Here is a 20,684-nt window from a genome sequence, read left to right on the forward strand (position 1 = left end):
TTAGAGAGCCACACCTTTTCCTGGGATCAGGCAGCTGCTGTTCATAGCCACTATAGGTACCAAGAAAAAAGAAGCAGTTTTAAATAACTGCATACAAGTGTTTCATTCTCCTGTGCTCTCTGTAACTTGTTTTTCAGATTGAACTTGACATAATGGACAGTTCTAATAATTAGTACTGTAGTCATTTATATGAGTACATACAGGTTTTTCTTCAGTTTTGTTTCCCTCAATCTGTGGATATGATCTAATGTCATACAATGTGTCCCAATAATATGCATCTATTCACAGAAGTACAAGAAGCCAAAGTACAAAAATTAACAACTATTTGCCTCTTCCCATACATAAATGGAAGCATCTTGCACAGTGTATTTGTCAGCGTTTTATTTAATACTACCAGAATGTATTGCATTTGACAGAACATGGTATTATTAGTGTTACAGCATAGAAAACCCACACAATTGTACTTCTTACAAAACTATCTAAAAAGGAGTGCTTTAAAATGAGCACCATTCTACCATTATAAGTCTCACTAACCTGGGGAATATACTTGTACATTTTCTATTAGTGTCACTGTGGCCTTCTGCTCTTTCCATACTTCAGTAACTTTTTGACTTAATTTGTTTTATTTTTAAGGGGTATATTTTATTGACAAAGCTGGCATCTGAGAGTGAATCTGAAACCCACTTAAAAATTCTGTTTGAAGAGTTAGATGGCCTAGCCATGCTAACTTACAGAGATGCAATCAACAGCTGCATCCACCTTTTTACAATACATTTTTTCTTTTTTTCTTCTTTTTTTGTTTCCTAAAATACATAAAAGACAAACACACATTTTTTAAATACCCAATGCAAGGCTGAACGGTTCATCAACAGCCTCATACAGTGGAAACTCATGACTTATGCAACATTTACTGTATGGGTCATTTTTCTTCTTTACAGTAGAAAATCAGAACTTCATTCACATTCACCCTATTCTCACTAGATTTTGCTGAGTTTAGGGCAAGTTTCTTGTTTCTCTGCTGCTGCTAGCAGAGAAGAGCCATTTTTGTTCCACACTATTTAACTCTTGTCATTGCTGTTTTTGTTAATAGAGCAGCTACCACCACAGCTCTAGTCTTAAAGAGTGTTAGTTCTGCTCTACACAGGACACAGAACACTCTCAAAGAAGATGCTAATACGATCTGAGTTGTCTTAATGTCCCCATTGTAATGATTGCTGTGGAGATGGCAACTTAATATCAGGGGAAGACTTACAAAAAGCTGTGGCTGGGGGTGAAACAAGCTAAGGCTGTGGGTTGCTAATCTGCACTTTAAAATGATAATACGGTATCATTTGGGAGGAGGGCAAATAGAAGATAATTCATGACCACTATAACTCAATTCTTAAGGAAACATAACATTTTAATGCCAGTGCACTGAATACTGCTTCTCAAAAAAAAAAAATGGATTTCCTAATATTTTTGTCTTTTTTTTCAGAATCTCTTCCCATTAACTATTACAGTGTAGCCTATTGTTTTGTTACCCCAAAAAGTAACAAAATAGGGCAAACTGTATTATCTTAATGAAAGATTGTACCTTTGAATCAAAACTTGGAAGTTTTGAATCAAAACTTCAAAGATGTGGGCTACAAAATTTAACCCTTCAAGCAAGTTTGACAGATTCAGAGTTGTATGATGTTTGCTTTCCAGATTACGGCAATGAAAAATTGAGAAGCAGAGATTTCTTGGATCTCTTATTGGCTTCAGTAGGTGAAAAGGAGAAGGGAGAAGAGGGAGGTGAAAAGCAGTTCTCCCTGTAGCACACTCACCCTCTTGTATGACCCAGCTGAATGATACTGTCCTACTTCCTGCTGTAAACAGACAGGAGGGAGCCACATGTACTTCATGTACTGTACATTCTCTTGCCTGGGGCCTCTTAGCAGATGTCCCTGATGATCTACTTGTTCCCTATTTCAGATAGGAATCACAATGGCTAATCTAAAAAAAAGTGTGTGACAGAGATGATAAGAAAATTGGCAAGCACAGGTATTGCAGACAAAAGTGTGCCAATGCTATGAGGTGAAAGAAACATTTACTGCAGTGTAGAAAATGTCCTTAACAAATACAAACCATTTAGAAAAAGCTACTAGGTTAACAAAGTGATGAAGTCCCATCACCTCAGATAACCTGATATCAGGAATTCCACTGCAGCCACTAACCTTCCAATAACATGTTTTTCCACATATTATTTTTGCTTCTGAATATAATGTTCTAACTTAACAAGCCAAATTTATTTTTTTTACTTCAAATAATGTAGCCCAAATATTATGGATATTGAGAGAAATACACAAATGTGAATCATATTAATTTGCATATGAAAATGTTCCAATTTATATTTTTCCAGAAAATCCACATCTCTGCAAAAAACCGTAAAAATATGATATAAAACTGAATGCATCACTATGGTGGGATGTATACTTTTTAAAAGTCATTAAAATCAATTTTGAGGCACTTTGTGTTTTCAATATAAATGCCCTAACCAAAATAATATTCATTTTACTCCCCTATTGTATCTTAATTCACACAGACATGTTCATTTCCACCTCCTTCATTTTAAGTACACACAGAGATTTCAGATCATTTCTATGGTACATACACTTTAACAGCAGTTCAGCTCATACTGATTTTAAAAAACCAACTAAGTTACAGTTCATCATGTCCCTGTGGCTCCTGGTCTTTCAGTTTGAATTCTTCAGAAGTAATCCTGCCGTCTCCATTTCGGTCCTGATTGTTGAACATATTTTTCACAATTGTGTCAGAATCATAACCAGGGGCTAGCTTTCCTTTGCCAGAATTGACTTGGTCATGGATATATTTATTGAACTAGAATTTAAAAGATAAATAAATAGGAATAGGAAATAAAATGAGTTTCAGCAAAGTAATTTAAAAACTGTATGTAATTGGTAGAATCTGAATGCATTTTCATACTTCTGCATTTAGTACTAAGACACAATTATAATGGGTGGTTTAGATCTGGAGTTCACCATGTTGATCTGACTCACTGAAACTAACATGATATGAGTTAGCCATGATTAAGTCTGCATCCAACCCTTTATTTGATGGGCATGTGTCTCATCAAAGGGGTCTAAGTTGCAAAAGCTGTTGTGGGAATGACAGCAGTCTTGCCTTTTGAGGCTTTCTATAGCCCAGTGACACAGGATTTAGAATTGATTTTACTCAGGCCCTCTTCATGAATTATTTACTATATGATTGATGCTCATCTTATGACTGAAATCTCTTCTTTGCAAAGGAGCTTGAACTTTCCAGTTCTACTGAATGTTCACAGTGGCTCTCATTCAACTGCAAAAATTACATGCAACTATATAATTGGCGTATTTGCTTATTTCCAGAAGCAGTTTTCTTGCCATGATACTACCTCATTAAATCTTTGGTTTAGAACTGGCATGAGAAAGCTTCCCTCAATCCATTCAATCCTAGTCAAGCTCATGCAGTTCACCAGATCTGATGACACCCTTTTTCATGCCCTTGGCAGGAAATGTTCCTCCTTTTCCCCAAAGCCCCACTTTTGACATTAACCAGCAGCATTGTAAGAGCAGCTTATAAAAAACAGATTTAAGGTGAGGCACAGTATTCTATCTAGTGCACACAGCAGCCCAGACAAAGAAAATATGCTTTTCTGTTTTTTCCCTGATTTTGGTGAGTGAAAATAATTACACACAATAAGGAAGGGGGGAGTAGTAGTAACAGTATTGATCAGATTTCCCATCCCCATCCCATTGCAAATTCGACACTGAAGTCAATCACTGCCACTGTTTCTGTTTTCTCCTTTCCTGAATTATAGATTAGTGTGCCAGCTCAGTACGAAGAATTAAATAAAAAAGCCATGAAAATACCAGTTCCCTCTCTAATATCATACCTGTATGAATTAGAGTTTTCAGCAGTTTCAACTTCCAAGAGAAAACAGCAACCAAAAAAATAAATGGGAATGGGAAACGAGTGTGACTGCCTCAAGGATGAAACCCAGATTTCAGGACTAATATGAAAGTAAGCAAACTCGTCCCTCCCATTAACTAATAGAGTTTTTTTTCCACCTTCCAACCAAAATGTCTCTTGGTATTTTATAAAAGTGTACGGTCCTATCATTTTATTTGATTTATAGATTAAAATTTAATTATTAAAAACCGTGTTAGTATTCCTTGCCCAGCCATAACTCCAAGATGATTAATGTTATTCATGAGGAGAAGGGCACAGAAATTCATTTATCGTGTCTGGGGGCATCTAATTAATAATAATAAATGTTATATTGTAACTCAAGAAGTCCTAGATTAAGGATCCAATACTGAGCATGGTGCATCTAAGAATATGTGGCGACCCATCAAAGAGAATCTTTATAAAGCAGCTTTTCTCCCAAAAGATAGCTCCTTACTTCTTCTAGGAGAATTTCTCCGTTGTTATCCTTGTCCATTTCTTCAAAGAGGTTTGGAGATACTTCATCAAGCCACACAAACATATAGCCGTCTGGTAAGCCAGATACTATATCGAGCAGTTCAATGTCAAACAGTAATACAGCACTTCCAGGCACTTCTCCTTCTGTCACAGTAAATGACAAAAACCAAACCTTAATATTTGCTTTTGGGAACATTTTGTTATGCAGAATACTTTTGGTGGGAGCAGGCAATTTCGGGGCTCAGTTGCCACATGTTACATTTTTAACCATTTCCTGCAGAGAGCATGACAAGCGATACAGTGATATCGCTGGGAAGGTCTAAAAATGGTCCATTTTGAGGATTTCACAGATAATGAACATGAAAAATAAGTTTCCCAGAAACTTCATAAGCATTTGCAGCACAACCTGAGATGCTCAGGGGTTCACATAAGTGGTGTTGGAATTGCCATCCCTAATGTGCGGGGGGGGGGGGGGAGGTTATATATTCACCCCTAGCAGGATAAGCAAGTCGTGCAGTAGATAATATTTCAACAAAGAATGATACAAATGCAAAAATTAGATACACTGAGTCAGTAAAGAATTTGCAATTATTTTCTTTCTGGCAAGCACTGAGTTTTGTGATTATTTTTAGGCTAAAGGCATTTATTTTTAAGGCAAAGATATTTGTTAGTTCACAGCCAATGCATATCTCATTGCTTCATGATATGAGACTATGCAGCTTGACATTCTAAGAGGTTCATTACATAACCTAACGTGGCCGTATTTCATACGGAGAACATAATTTCTAAGCTACTTTTTAAAGTTAAACTGTAGTTCAACCCTTATTTAATTAATGAGCAATCACTTCAAAATTAAATAGTTAACACGGTTCCAAATAATTTGTTGTATCATCTGATCATTTGAAATTATTCTGTTGAGAGCAAAAGATAGGAACAAGGGACGTATCATGTTGGAACTGTCTGTGGATCAATATGTATAATTTAGCAAAAGATGGTGCATACAGAAGTGACAGTGCACCACTGCAGGGGAATTCAGAAGTAATTTGGGTCAACTCACATCCATTTTTCTTCACTTCAGTACTCAGTGCACTTGAATATTTAAAGGTCTCGGAAAGTTATATACTCACCAACTCCAGCTTCTCCATAACCAAAGTGAGGGGGAATAACAACTGTCCTTTTTTCTCCAACACACATATCTCTGAGACCTATATCCATTCCCAGTACAACTTGTCCAGAACCTAGAACTATATTATATGTTTTCCCAAGGTTAACTCTGAAAAAGAGAAGTGTGATTCACAAAGTAAGGTATGCTACAGAGAAGCAACTTCACCCAGTTTTCTGACTTTTTTTCCACTCTTTCTATTTACAAATAATGACCTACATTATTGATAGCCTGTCTCTAAGAAATTCACCATAAACTGAGTTATATAGAAATGCAATGATCTGATCTTAGAATTCACAAGTCCTTCAGGGGTTCTTAACCTTTGGGGACTAATGTTTAGATTGGAATGGGAAACATGTTCATTCATACAATGTGGAACACAACCCATTGCAGAACTCCAATTTACAAGACTGTTATATCGCACCCCCTCAGCATGGTTTCTGCTATTCCTGCATTTTGTTGCACTTTATCTGAGCAGGCTGGTACAGAACAAAACATAGCACTGAGCTGCAACTATCCATCATTTTCATTTTCTAAGGAAACTTATGGGGAACGGTTGCAGCCCAGAGGCACTTCCAGAAATGAAGACAATGCTGAATGCAAATGTTTTGCTTTGTAGCATGCCAGCTTCTCACTTTTTAAATTAATCTTTGGTTTCATTTTGCATGTAAAATGTTAGGTGAGCTGGGAGGCTAGATAGTATGAAGCAAAGAATCTGAAAGCAACATGATACTACCGGGCATCATGGTGGAGGTCCTAGGAACAGACAATCAATTTCCATTGCTTATTTTCATAATTTACAGCCCTTCTGTCTGCATGTAGGACATCACACCCTTCGTTCAGTTATTTTAACAGAATGCAAACAGCTAAAAAAAAAGTAATTATGTGTTGACCCACATCTATGAAATATTTTCCTATTTTCAAGCTTGTAGAATTATTCATGGCCAGATGATATACTTACGTTGAGTCTAATAAAGTGCCATCTAGGAGGGAAGCATTGTAATGATACTTCAAGTAATCACCCTTCTTGCTTAGCACTGAACAGTTAGTAGGTTTGTAATAGGTTGTAACAGCAACTGAATCTGAAGGGTTGTGAAAATCTATCATATGGACGTCAAATACCAACACAGCGGATCCTGGAATGTTTCCTACAATAATAAGCAATAATGTAATAATAAGTCATTCACCTTTCTTCTCTGATTTTATATCTTGTGAACAACAAATTCATCTGTTGAAAATTGGTACTGTGAAAATAAAGAAGGTTTGGTCAAGAGCATCTGCAAAGGTCATCCTGAACTATGCTGAGGTCTGTAACATTTTTTTTATTTATTAATCAAATTTATCACAGTTGTTGGTTTTCCAACAGCATAAAATCCATGTACTTCCAGAACCATGAGATTCTGGCATTTATCACTCTTACCTGTCTTGTGAGTGTGAAGGCACTGAAGAAAAACCAGCAAGCTTAGAAACATGAAACCTGGTGAAACTGTAATTTTTACTGAGTAAAATTACAACTAAAAATGAGTGAAAGCTTTTAGCTTTCATTGAAAATGCTTTAGGAAAAATCACTTGGAGTGAGTTTGGGTTGCTTTTGCACTTCCAACAGAAAGTATGGATTCTCACTCATTGCATGGTGAAAAAAAAAATGCCAAGAATTTTGTCAGTACACTTTAATGCCAAGTGAATCTCTTTAAACCCTTTCTTCTAAATATGAAGCCACTTACATGTCAATATTTTTAATACCTATGACTGGATGAGCATTAAGATCCCAACATTCTCTCTCTTCTGTGTTGTTGTTGTTTATTCGTTTAGTCGCTTCTGACTCTTCGTGACTTCATGGACCAGCCCACGCCAGAGCTTCCTGTCGGTCGTCAACACCCCCAGCTCCCCAGGGACAAGTCCGTCACCTCTAGAATATCATCCATCCACCTTGCCCTTGGTCGGCCCCTCTTCCTTTTGCCCTCCTCTCTCCCTAGCATCAGCATCTTCTCCAGGGTGTCCTGTCTTCTCATTAGGTGGCCAAAGTATTTCAGTTTTGCCTTTCATATCATTCCCTCAAGTGAGCAGTCTGGCTTTATTTCCTGGAGGATGGACTGGTTTGATCTTCTTGCAGTCCAAGGCACTCTCAGAATTTTCCTCCAGCACCACAGTTCAAAAGCATCGATCTTCCTTCGCTCAGCCTTCCTTATGGTCCAGCTCTCGCAGCCATATGTTACCACGGGGAACACCATTGCTTTAACTATGCGGACCTTTGTTGTCAGTGTGATGTCTCTCCTCTTAACTATTTTATCGAGATTTGTCATTGCTCTTCTCCCAAGGATTAAGCGTCTTCTGATTTCCTGACTGCAGTCAGCATCTGCAGTAATCTTTGCACCTAGAAATACAAAGTCTTTCACTGCTTCTACATTTTCTCCCTCTATTTGCCAGTTATCAATCAAGCTGGTTGCCATAATCTTGGTTTTTTTGAGGTTTAGCTGCAAGCCAGCTTTTGCACTTTCTTCTTTCACCTTCATCATAAGGCTCCTCAGTTCCTCTTCGCTTTCAGCCATCAAAGTGGTATCATCTGCATATCTGAGATTGTTGATGTTTCTTCCTGCGATTTTAACTCCATCCTTGGATTCCTCAAGCCCAGCTTGTCGCATGATCTGTTCTGTGTACAAGTCGAATAGGTAGGGTGAGAGGATACAGCCCTGCCGTACTCCTTTCCCAATCTTAAACCAGTCTGTTGTTCTGTGGTCTGTTCTTACTGTTGCTACTTGGTCATTATACATATTCTTCAGGAGGCATACAAGATGACTTGGTATCCCCATACCACTAAGAACTTGCCACAATTTGTTATGGTCCACACAGTCAAAGGCTTTAGAATAGTCAATAAAACAGAAATAAATGTTTTTCTGAAACTCCCTGGCTTTTTCCATTATCCAGCGGATATTGGCAATTTGGTCCCTAGTTCCTCTGCCTTTTCTAAACCCAGCTTGTACATCTGGCAATTCTCGCTCCATGAATTGCTGAAGTCTGCCTTGCAGGATCTTGAGCATTGCCTTACTGGCATGTGAAATGAGTGCCACTGTTCAATAGTTTGAACATTCTTTAGTGTTCCCCTTTTTTGGTATGGGGATATAAGTTGATTTTTTCCAGTCTGATGGCCATTCTTGTGTTTTCCAAATTTGCTGGCATATAGCATGCATTACCTTGACAGCATCATCTTGCAAGATTTTGAACAGTTCAGCTGGGATGCCGTCGTCTCCTGCTGCCTTGTTATTAGCAATGCTTCTTAAGGCCCATTCAACCTCACTCTTCAGGATGTCTGGCTCTAGCTCCCTAACCACACCATCAAAGCTATCCCCGATATTGTTATCCTTCCTATACAGGTCTTCTGTATGTTCTTGCCACCTTTTCTTGATCTCTTCTTCCGTTAGGTCCTTGCCATCTTTGTTTTTGATCATACACATTTTTGCCTGGAATTTACCTTCGATGGTTCTAATTTTCTGGAAGAGGTCTCTTGTCCTTCCTATTCTATTGTCTTCTTCCACTTCCACGCATTGCTTGTTTAAAAATAATTCCTTATCTCTTCTGGCTAACCTCTGGAATTTTGCATTTAATTGGACATATCTCCCCCTATCACTGTTGCCTTTTGCTTGCCTTCTTTCTTGGGCTACTTCTAGTGTCTCAGCAGACAGCCATTTTGCCTTCTTGGTTTTCTCTTTCTTTGGGATGTATTTCGTTGCCGCCTCCTGAACAATGTTGCGAACTTATGTCCAGAGTTCTTCCAGGACCCTATCTACTAAGTCCAGTCCCTTAAATTGATTCTTCACCTCCACTGCATATTCCTTAGGAATATTAGTGAGCTCATATCTAGCTGATCTGTGGGTCTTCCCTAATCTCTTTAGTCTGATCCTAAATTGTGCAAGAAGAAGTTCGTGATCTGAACTACAGTCAGCTCCAGGTCTTGTTTTTACCGACTGTATAGATGTCCGCCACCTTTGGCTGCAAAAGATCTCTCTTCTGTACTTCTCCCCAATTAAGAAAAACAAACATCATATCTCTTTCCATCTCTCCCTGGATCTAACATGGGATCTCTCCAATCCTTATATTAATATAGTGATTTTAATCCCATCATTCTGAAGACATAAAAAGCTCTGTTTGTGCCTTGCTGGTATCAAGAGACAGAGCATAATAACAGAATTGTTTCCAGATAACCTGAAAAGTCATCCATCGTCTCCAAAGATAGAACTAAGTATCTGCAAAACCTAAGAGCAAAAGATTTGGCTAGGCAGCTGATTAACTGTGGTATCTGTCACTAAACCCTTATGAAGAATAATTGTGTTATTTATTGTTTCAATCACATATCTGTTTCTCGAGATATTGTGGGAAAAAATGTTCTGCAAGCAAGTACCATCAAATAAGCCATGCTACATTCACTGATACCTATTCTACTATTTGCATTAGCAGCAATGAATTTGGTACAACTCTCACATGAGGTGCAGGAATCAGGTGCACTGACTTTATCATGCTTGACACTGAAAAATGCTTTCACCTGAAAGCACCACGTCCTCATACCTTGTATTACATACAGGCTTAAATCGCTGAAAGGTTACAGTAAAATAACTGAGCTGCAGTTGGTACTTAAGAAAGCACCTGAAATAAAAGTTATACTCACCTCTTCCCTCTTCTCCATACCCAAGATGAGGTGGTATTACTATTCTCCTTTTCTCTCCAGTGCATGCTCCAAGCAAACCTTCATCCATTCCAGCAATCACATAACCTTTGCCAATGTAGGTGTCATAGGTTCGATTTCGTGAGTAACTACAGAAGATACTTTGCTTTACTGCAGTTGCTATCAGTTGTACCACATTTATAATTTACTGAGCATGACAGCAAATATAAACAAAATGTAGATGTAATCTATATACAATTTAGTGTATATTCATATACAAATTAATTTTATACTCTACCAACATCCCAGCTGCTAACCTATAAATAGTTATTTATATAATGGAGCATTTGCTTGTAAAATAGTGATTTACTGGAATAAAGTCAGCCAGGAGCATATTAAATAATGATTGGTTGAAGCCACAATATAGCAGGCCAAAGAATCCTTGATTTTCATAGCCTCAAGTGCGCCTTATTATCCTTCAGTGTTCCCACACATTTCAAAGAACCTTTTTGGATCAAATCTGAAGCACAGCACAGCTCCAAAGATTAGTATAAGGGTTACAAGGAAGACTTGCAGGGTTATTTATTTCCTGGAGAAAATCTATCTATATGATCACTAAAATTGACACCAGCCTGATGGCACATAATCAATCAATCTTATTTGTTAATTACTCATATATTTATACTCAGAAATTTAAAAGGCCTTCTATCAAAACTGGAAAAAAAAGTTAGTCAAGGACTGCTAAGAATATGTAAAGGACAACTTTATGCTTAATTATATGATTACCTGGAATCAAACAATGTTCCATCAAGAAGGGTACCATTATAGTGATACCTGAGGAAATCCCCAATCTGGGTTTTACGTTCACAGGACTTGGGCACATACTGTTGTTCCATACCAATTCCGTCTTTAGGATTGTGTAGATCTAGAAGAGCCACATCAAAGACAAGAGAAGCTTGGCCAGGTATTTCTTTCCCTGTAAACAAAGCAGACAGAAAATAAGCAAGCCTTGAATTTCTGATCAACCTCTGCCTTGCAAACATTTGGTGTACCTTATTTTGGGATCGGTTTCAGGCTATGTTCATAAAATTCACTATTGGAAGAAACAAAGCTGGCATATATCCAGTTTTGATCTCCTGTCTGTTGTGGAACTTGTTCTCTTGAGTATACAAAGGCTTAGCTGACATACATGAAAACCTCCAGATGAAATGGAGCACCCCGCCTGTATTTCAACTTTTCTTCTTGGAGACAAGATGTCAAAAATCTCATGTTTGTTCACTTTCTAAATATATCCAAGTTTAAAAGGAATGTCATGCCTTTTAAACTTAATAATCTAATTAGGCTTCTAAGTCTTGCTGTTTCTGTTGTATCAATTTAATTATATTCTCTTCCAAATGTCTAAATTAAAAGTTTAAAAATCGGGGTTTTGTTGAAACATATTCAATTCACATGCAAATAAATATCTATTTTTTACAAAATAGTAGAGGAATCAGCTTCTGCAATTTCTACGAATTCGTCTTTCCCCCTTCTTGATGAAACTTCTTTATTCTCCCTCCTCTTATTCTGTTTTAACAAGTGAGAAACAATTTTATTCTTTAAAAATGTCTTTTTTTTAAACAAGTTCAGAAAAGGATATTATAGTATTAAAAATAAGATGTTAATTAAATTTCATGAATTCCTTGAACACTATATGCAATACAACATAAAGAAACATATACACATATTACAAATCCTATGATAATATATCATTAACACAGAATATTTATGCTGTTCAATCTTAACGTAACAGTTATTTGTATTAGAGCATACTTTACAATGTCAGTTAGGAATGAATAGTCTTTCAGAATAGTCCAACCGCAGTAAAAATCCTGCTGATTTCTCTATAAAATAGTAAAATCATTTACCATCTCCATCTTCTCCATAGGCCAAGAAAGGCGGTACTGTGATTATGCGCTTTTCTCCAACACACATTCCAAGGAGACCTTTGTCCATTCCAGGGATTAACCACCCAATTCCTACATAGGTGTCATATGTTCGCATCCTATTATGACTGAAGATATAAATAAATTCCAGTGAATTACAGACCTCTTCATTTTAGTGCAGAGAGTGACAAAACAAGAGGACTTAATGTATATTGATTTACTTATTTATCAAATTTATTCACCACCCATCTCACTCAGAGAGCGACTCTGGGTGGTTTACAAAAAATAGGAATAAAACATTAGTTAAAATACAATAAAACAATACAATAAAAACAATCTCCTTAATAAATAATATCTTCCAAGTGGTAGATGGTTAAAGGTTCTTAATTTAATTCCCAGGGAGTGTCTTTAGGGTGCTAACTAACCCCAAGGTTGGTTACCCCTCTTCACGCCCCATGTAAGAAGGCAGAATCAGGTCTTCACTCCTTTCTGGAAGGCCAGGAGAGTGGGGGCTCACCACACCTCTGGGGGAAGAGCATTCCATATAGTGGGGGCAATGGCAGAGAAGGCTTTCTTCCTGGGACCCACCAGATGACATTCTTTCGGAAACGGGACCCACAACATGCCCTCTCTGCCTGACCGGGTAGGACGGGTCAATATAAAGGGGACGAGATGGTCCCTCAGGTAACCTGGACTCATGCCATGTAGGGCTTTATATACAGTAGATGTGAATTTGACTTTTTCTTAGCAAAAAAAAATATAGACAAATCTACCAATAGAATATATGAACTGTAGCTCAGGGTTGAACTGTGGAGTTCTTGGTGCTCTCTGAGCTCGGTTGTTTGCTTGCGGATGTTTCATTACCCGACTAGGTAATATCATGAGTACTCACTGATGATGTTACTTAGTCAGGTAATGAAACATCCGCAAGCAAACAACCAAGCTCAGAGAGCATCAAGAACTCCACATATACAAATTTATAACAAACAGTTAAGAACAGCTTGAGAGATGAACTAATTACCCAGAGATCGTGAGTTTCCATTTTACTGGGAATGTTCAAACACAGGCTAGAGATGCTTTAATTTGAATATGGCACTGAGCAGGGGTTTGGACTTGACAGCCTAAGTGCCCCTTCCATTTCTATGATTTTATGTTCACTACAGCTATACACAGTGAAGAAACACCTATCTTCACCAGGAGCTTTGGGGAGTGGTGTTAAATATAATACACCTACTGGAGCAGATCAAGGAAATATCAGAATGTTATATTATATAATTTGGGGCATTAGGGAAGCTTATAAACCTGGGTAGTAGGGCAACAGCCACTTTTGCTCCCAGCTGATATTTAATGTATGCTATCTATCATTCAGAAGATTACACAGAGAATTGACAGGTAGCCATTAAAGGTCCAATCCTCCATGAAACAAGTCTCATGGATGGCAGAGCAGTCAATACTGTAATTATGCACTGAATAAATAATAAATATGTGCCGTGCTTTAGATCTGAAGGCAAAAATGTGCATCAGAGTGTGTGGAGGTACCAGTGTAGCACTGTCTCCCACACCTTAAAGCAGCTGTGCCTTTGACTGGGTTCATGTGGTGGCCCTCCACAGCTGCAGTGTGAACCTGGAAAGATACATTTGGTTTCAGGAGTTGCAGACATGCGTTACATATATGCACCTTTCTGCCATCAAATATGAAGCACTGAACTCTTAATAAGTTCTTCCTTTTATCAGTCCTTATATCCCTGTATTTAGTTATTGTTACTATTAGACATTTTTGAGGGAGGAAAAAAAGACAAACAGAAAAAAGAGACAAAAAACCCTCAAAGTGAATAAACAAGGAATTTACAAGCATCACAGAATTATATAGGACTAAATTTGGTACCCAGGAGTTTTAAATATTTCGATAGTTTTACATAACTTAAATTATTTTAAAACTGCAGGTCCTTGTTAAAATCCAAGAAATGTATTAATATCAACAAGAATCAGCACAGTATAAATCATATAATAAGATACAGAATTAATTTCTGTCCAGTGAAAAATCTAACCTTATTTAACAGATCACTGAAAATTAAAATATTAAGACTTTTTGCTAGGAGAAATTTACAAAACCAAATGGTTTCCAAGTTGAATTTTGCATTTAGTTTTCCTGGATGACCTTCCTGTTATCCAGTGAAAAGATGTGAGGAAGAAAAAATGTTCTCTGCTCTCTTCTTCTCTCACCACATATGGGCAAATATATTGTACATGTTTATGTTGTACAATATGCGCTTGCTAGGGTTATACAGATGTCTGACCCATTAATAGGTCTGCAGGGGGTAAAACAACTGCAAAAGGTTAAGCACCAAAATGGTGCTTCCTTATACTGCAAGTTAATTTCAACTTTTCTAACAGGAAATTGTTCTTCAAAATCTCATCCATAGATTTTTCCCAGTTCTGCTAACCAAATACTTGACACCATTGTTTTATTTAAATTCTGACAAAGGCCCATAGACGCAGAGTGTGCAGTATCCTGATCGGAAGTAGACTATAGGGTGCTTCAGATCTGGCGTGGAGGAGCTTGTAGTATTAACTGGCTGCTCCTTAAAGCAGTTGCATGTTTTCCTGGACTCACGTGGCAGCTGCACAGGCTGAGAAAAATACATATCTGAGTTAATGAGGTGACAACAGCATGCAGCTACATTTCACTCTTGTCACTGCCTCCTTAACGCAGATTTTGTGAGCCTACACAGCTACCAAGTGTGTGGAAGAAAAGCCACAACTCCTTTAAGGAGCAATCAACTGATACATTGCTCCATCAGGAACACCTTTGCTCATTTAGGATCTGCATACTCTAAAGCTATATGTGTGTGTGTGTGTGTCTCCCAAAACATGAAAAAGACAAAATATTTTACTGATACCTTGAGTCAAATAGTGTTCCATCTAAAAATGTTCCATTATAATGGTATCTTATAAAATCAGACACCTGAATCGTCCTTGTACAATTTTCTGGCATGTAATACGTCTGGATCTGAACTTGGTCTTCAGAATTCCAAAGGTCAACCAAAAGCACATCAAAATTCACAACTGAATTTGCAGGAATTACACTGGCTAGGGATTCAAAAGATATTAAAAAGAAATTAAATCAAATTCTTCACCAGCCACCAGTATTTTAAAAAAAAATCTGTTTTCCTGAGCATCATATCCAACATCCTGTACCAGGAATAAAAAGAAATACTGAGAACACTAAGTCTTTATTTTTTTAAAAAAAATTATGGACAATACAACAAATATACCAGTCATCAGATTTTAGCTGAAGGATAAATCATAATACTATTTCATTTCTGGAAAAATGACAGTAAATATACTATTCTTTAAGTCAATAACCTAATGTCCATCCATTTGGTTAACACTATGGATTTAGATCAAATCACTTTCAAGAGATCCATTCTAAGTATGGCTACATTTACACAACACACTAAGATGGTGTTTCTTAAAGTATGGTCTTAGGACCCGTGGGGTTCCCCAAGACCCTATCATGGGTCTGCAAAATCAAAATTTTTGCCAGCTTATGTTGAAAATTAATACAATATTAAAATCCCATCAAGCAATTGTGAAAGCAGTACCAACGGCAAATGCATCAATTTTATTTTTAATATGGTAAATATCAATAAATATAACCCATACAAACAAAAACTCTTTTGGGATCCTCCATAATTTTTAAAAGTCGAAAGAAAGAAGTTTAAGACTGCATTAAGACACCAATCACAGATCATACACTACAATAGTTGGCTATCGACAAAATATTAAACCACAAACAGATAAACCATACTGGGAGTTAGAACAGGAATAACCAAAATATAATTCAGAGATGGGCAGAAAATTATATTAAGTTTTTGCAGTAGGCTACCATTCTTTACAGAATTTCTTTTTTTTTTTCCTGCCTGTCCCGATGGACAGCAATATAACATGCTGCCATACACTCTTATACAAAACTCAGTTTGGGAAACTATAGAACAGGTATTCCAGGCCTGCAAAATTGCAGTACAAGCCTCCCTTTTCAGAAACTTCCATTGACTTGATTTTTTTTAATGCATTAATATGGAATGGGCCAAGAAAAACTTATACATGCACCATTTATGTATTAAGTTTGGATATTTATAACTTATATCAACTGTATTCTCAAGAGAGCTTACAAACATAACTAAAATCATAGCACCTGCTATTAAAAAACTCAGCACACACAAAGTAATGGTGGAGTGTCATTCATGAAAGCAGTGGATGAAGAAAGAAAACATTTAGCTATACTGTACAGGCCTTCTTCCCAACATTTTCGACAAAATTAATGCTTCTGGATTGGAATATACTTTCTGATTTTGGTTAAGTTCTTGATCCTGCAGATTCCACAGATACAAGAAAAAATGAAACTCTCCTCCAAGTAATTCCTGGTACAACAAAAATAAAATTATAAAAGCCTTTTTTTCAAGCCACGATAGATATAGAAGATGACTTTTAGAGCAGTCAGGAGTTTTAATTTAGTGAACTACAGGAGCACCACAGAAGGAATTTAAAAAAAAACAAGTCAAGATGTGACCGTGGCTATCTGACTGAAGCCCCAGTTTTTTTGTTTTTTTTTAACATGCATTGCACATGTGACCCACATTAAAGAGGTGTGGTGTTTCAGTCACCTGGTTGCAGCCATCGTTTTGTCATTTCTGACCTGTTCCCTGTGGACACTCCTGGAGAGTTACAGGAAAAATGACCAAAAGGTGGAGGGAGAAGATAATCAGCAGCCCAAAGTAAGAATGATGCAATCCACCCACTTTAATTCAAAAAAGAAGTCTGCCTGGACTGAAATATGTGAAATGTCCAAACACAACTGGCCTAGAGACTGCTCTGGCTTATTACCATGGCAGTGTCCCAGAGTACCCCTGCTGCTGAAGAGTCTTATTGTATTATAACAACCTTCAGCAACTGGCCTCTTCAGATGTCTTCAGTTTGCAACTCAGAATTCCTTTAGCAATGCCGGCAAGTTGGAGAAGGCTGTACTGAATTAATCTTGGCTTCAGTCTATTTTTGTATTAAAGAATAGTACAGCATTAAGAAATATCATGCACTGTTTGCACAAATATAGCAAGAATTCTTCCTCTTCTTTCTAAATAGATTATCAAGATGTTCACAAAGTCCTGTCAACGATCTTAGAAAGGAAGTGAAGGAGAGAGAGAAAATATTGAACAATGACAACTTAAATATCCTGTCAAAAAATGAACCCAGTAAACCACTGTATCACCACCTACATTAATAAGACCTCTTTAGCCTATTTATATATCTATGTATCTAAACATAAGCCAAACAGGAACCCAGACAGCATCACTGGCCCAAGCCTTCACCTCCATATGTCTTTGGAACCTCAGAGCTTATAATGAACACCCAGAATTTGGGAATTGATTGTGCTCTCATATTCAAAGCTACAGATATATGAGATGAGTAGAACTGACTGGGCAGCAATGAATCCACAATATACAGGTTAAATTAATTTTTAAAACCTCACATTTTAACTAGAGTTTGCAAAACCTGCCTCATTATATTTATGCATCAAAAAGTACAGAAAATTGTACTTACAAACTCCTTCTTTTCCATATCCAAGATGGGGTGGGATTTTTACAAATCGCCTTTCATTTACACACATGCCAAGCAGAGCTTTCTCCATCCCAGCAATAAGCTGGTTTTTCCCCACAAGTACATTGAATGTAGAGCCCCTGTCATAGCTAGAAGAGAGTGAATTGTTAGGTTACTTAAATATACATTTAAATATTGCGTTTCATTGACATAGCGCAATTTTATTTCTTTTCAGCCAAGTCATTATTCAAGAGTAGGTGTGACATAATGCCCTTAATTTTTTAATATTAACTTAAAAAGTTAAATAAGAAGCTGATATACTGCAAGGTGACAACTGGGGAAGGCAACGGCAAACCACCCCAATATAGTCTGCCAAGAAAGTGTTGTGAAAGCGGAGTCCCCCCAAAGGGTCAGACATGACTCGGTGCTTGCACAGGGGACCTTCCACCATCATACTGCAGGATATAGTATTGTCTCCAACATTATTTTTATGTCCATGAATGTCACTTGAGTTTCACCTAAGTCCCATGTTATATTCTTGGAAAACTTTTTATGTTTCCTCTGTAGGTTTTGTTGTTTCTTACTGTAAAATAGTGAAGACATTACTAAACATTCCTTACATACCTCATACAGATTCCAATATACAGGCTAATAGTAACAATCACATAATCTGATGTTCACAACATCCAACACACGTAGCAGCTCATATAAATTATAAAGATAAATCACTTCCCTTCAGGATCCTCAGTAGAATACAATCCATGAAATCAGATCCATTCCAAAATGAAGTTTAGCTCACACTCTCATACTGGAAATCAAGCTGTGGCAAGTGGTACCCAACAACTCCAAAATACTTTCCCTGGAGGAAGTAGAGGCAGCCACTGGCCAGCCTTAACACTTGCAGCTACAATCTGCAGCACTTTGTCTGAAAATTAAGCCCGGAAACAGCTTCTCTGCCTCTACCAGCAAGTTTTCCAAGTCAGTTTAACGTTTCTAAACATTAAGATGTGGTGTGTACGCATCTCCTCCGAGGGTTGTTCCAGGCTTTTTCTGATTGCTCCCAACTAGTGAAGCTACAATGTTGCCCTACCACTGAGCCCTGGGAACTGCTCTGTAGCCTGAGCACGCCTGTTTTTAATACAGTTTTTAGTCAAAATTCTTTGTATGTATTTCTCCCAATTATCCTGATATTCTCAATTCAGCTTTGGATATTTGCATATCGGATTCCTTCGTGCTGGTTAATGACCGCCATAAAGGTTTTCCTACTCTGACCCCAGTGACGTCCCTACGTCTCCGGCGATGGTATTTCCCAAGGCAGCTTCTATTCCGGATCCCAAGGGCCAGAAACTGGACTCTCTGCGTGGAAGGGATGCGCTCCCCGCTGCCGAGGCTGACAGCTTGCGCTCATCTTCCTGCAGCAGGGCCCACTGACTAACGTTTCTTCTCGAGTCAAGACACCCAGGTCTGCCCACGCTTGCGCTGAACCTGCCCGCCGCCTCCCCGCCCGCCGCGCCGCGCCGGTGGAGGAAAGCGAGCGGGGCTACCTGGAATCGAATTTCTTGCCGTCGGAGAAAGTGCCGTGGTAATGGTAGCGCACGAAGTCGCCGGAGAGGACGGTGCGCGGGCACTTGTCCGGCACGTACTTGCGCTCGATCAGCACGTCCTTTCCGTCCCAGGGGGTCTCCCCGGCCGGCACCGGCGGAGCCTGGCACGCCACGCAGCTAACTAGCAAGGCGAGGAGCAGGGGCGAGCAACAGCGGCGTCGCCGCTTCCGAGCCGGCGGCATTCTTGGCCTTTCCATTGCGAGGGACGAGCGCAAGGAGGAGAGGATTCAAGAGCGACCTCGGCTAAGTCCCGACTTCCCAAAGCTGCAAACGTGGAGAGGGGGCTGGCAGGGGCGCGGGGGGAGAGGAAGAAACCCCAGCCCTTTCGCTGCTTGGCAATGGGAGGAGCCAGGCCGCGAGCAGAGGGGGCGCCGCCAAGCAAGGCCCGACCAGCGACCGGTGCTGCCTTCCTGCAAAAGCGGTTAGTTTGGATCGTGACCTTACGGTCTCGGGCCTGTGCACGCGTGCCCAAATGACTTGGGAAACGAAGCAGCTTTCAGCGAAAGGGCGGTTCAGCCTTGAAGTGGGGAGCACGACCCGCCTATAGGCTGCTTTCTTCCTCGCCCCCTTTACTCGCGTGGCTACGTGGCACCGCCTCATTCATAAACCCGCGTGGCTGAAAAGGCTCGCGTATTAGCAGCCCGTGGGGCACATTCCTTCCTTTTTGGTTGCGTGCCACACTGCGAGAGGAGCGATTTTGCGTTGGTTCCTCAGCGCAAGGAGAAGTTTAGCGGTGCTCTGGACCAAGCGGGCCGCAGGGTTCTGCCCCTTTCTTTTAGAAATTAAATGAGATGCAAGCTGGCCTAGCAGGAACCAAGCACCCTTCCCTGTGGTATGTATTAGTGAAGCTTCCAGACAGCATCCGTGGGAGCCCAGGGAGATCCGAGGCCTACAATAACTGGCCGTTTGGAAATCAACAGGATGCTTCATATAGGGGACTTTCCTCCCTGCTGACTTAAAGTGCTACCGGCCCATCTTTGATTTGGCAGATGATTGGCATGCCGAATTCACTGCAGATTCCTGAGCTGTCCCTCTGGCATCTCTTCTAAGTCCCTGCTGAGTAGTGCTGTCCCTATTATGCCTGCATAGTGTGTGATAAGCAAAGCGGCAAATTTATGCCACCTCTCTTTGTAGACACTGTAAGAGGAGAGCTGCGTTTGTCTATGGTAACCAAAAATCAGGAGTCTGATAACACTTTTCCAGACTAACAAATCTTAGAAGGCACAAGCTTTTGTGAGCTATAGCATACTTCGTCAGATGCAGAAATTGCCCGTGTTTGTATCCCAAAGTAGTGTCAT

General features: G+C 39.0%; 1 protein-coding gene across 1 annotated transcript; it reads right to left on the reverse strand.

The window, feature by feature from the left end:
• Positions 1–356: 356 nt before the first annotated feature.
• On the reverse strand, positions 357–19,951 carry FKBP9 (FKBP prolyl isomerase 9). The gene is made up of 10 exons (XM_063304060.1): positions 19,327–19,951; positions 17,786–17,931; positions 15,085–15,274; positions 12,167–12,312; positions 11,049–11,238; positions 10,266–10,411; positions 6,567–6,753; positions 5,571–5,716; positions 4,424–4,587; positions 357–2,859 (listed from the first exon to the last, which is right to left on the reverse strand). Exons 1-10 carry the CDS (start codon positions 19,581–19,583, stop codon positions 2,680–2,682), a joined length of 1,752 nt encoding a protein of 583 aa, XP_063160130.1. The 5' UTR covers positions 19,584–19,951; the 3' UTR covers positions 357–2,679.
• Positions 19,952–20,684: the final 733 nt, after the last annotated feature.

Source organism: Candoia aspera, chromosome 4 (assembly GCF_035149785.1).
Source record: "Candoia aspera isolate rCanAsp1 chromosome 4, rCanAsp1.hap2, whole genome shotgun sequence".
In the NCBI taxonomy this organism is placed as follows: Eukaryota; Metazoa; Chordata; class Lepidosauria; order Squamata; family Boidae; genus Candoia; species Candoia aspera.

Coding starts and splice junctions, on each gene's coding strand:
- FKBP9 (XM_063304060.1), bottom strand. CDS start 19,583: ATGGAAAGGCCAAGAATGCCGCCGGCTCGGAAGCGGCGACGCCGCTGT. Junction 17,932..19,326: donor GGCAAGAAATTCGATTCCAG/GTAGCCCCGCTC, acceptor ACTCTCTTCTAG/CTATGACAGGGGCTCTACAT. Junction 10,412..11,048: donor GGAACATTGTTTGATTCCAG/GTAATCATATAA, acceptor TATCTTCTGTAG/TTACTCACGAAATCGAACCT.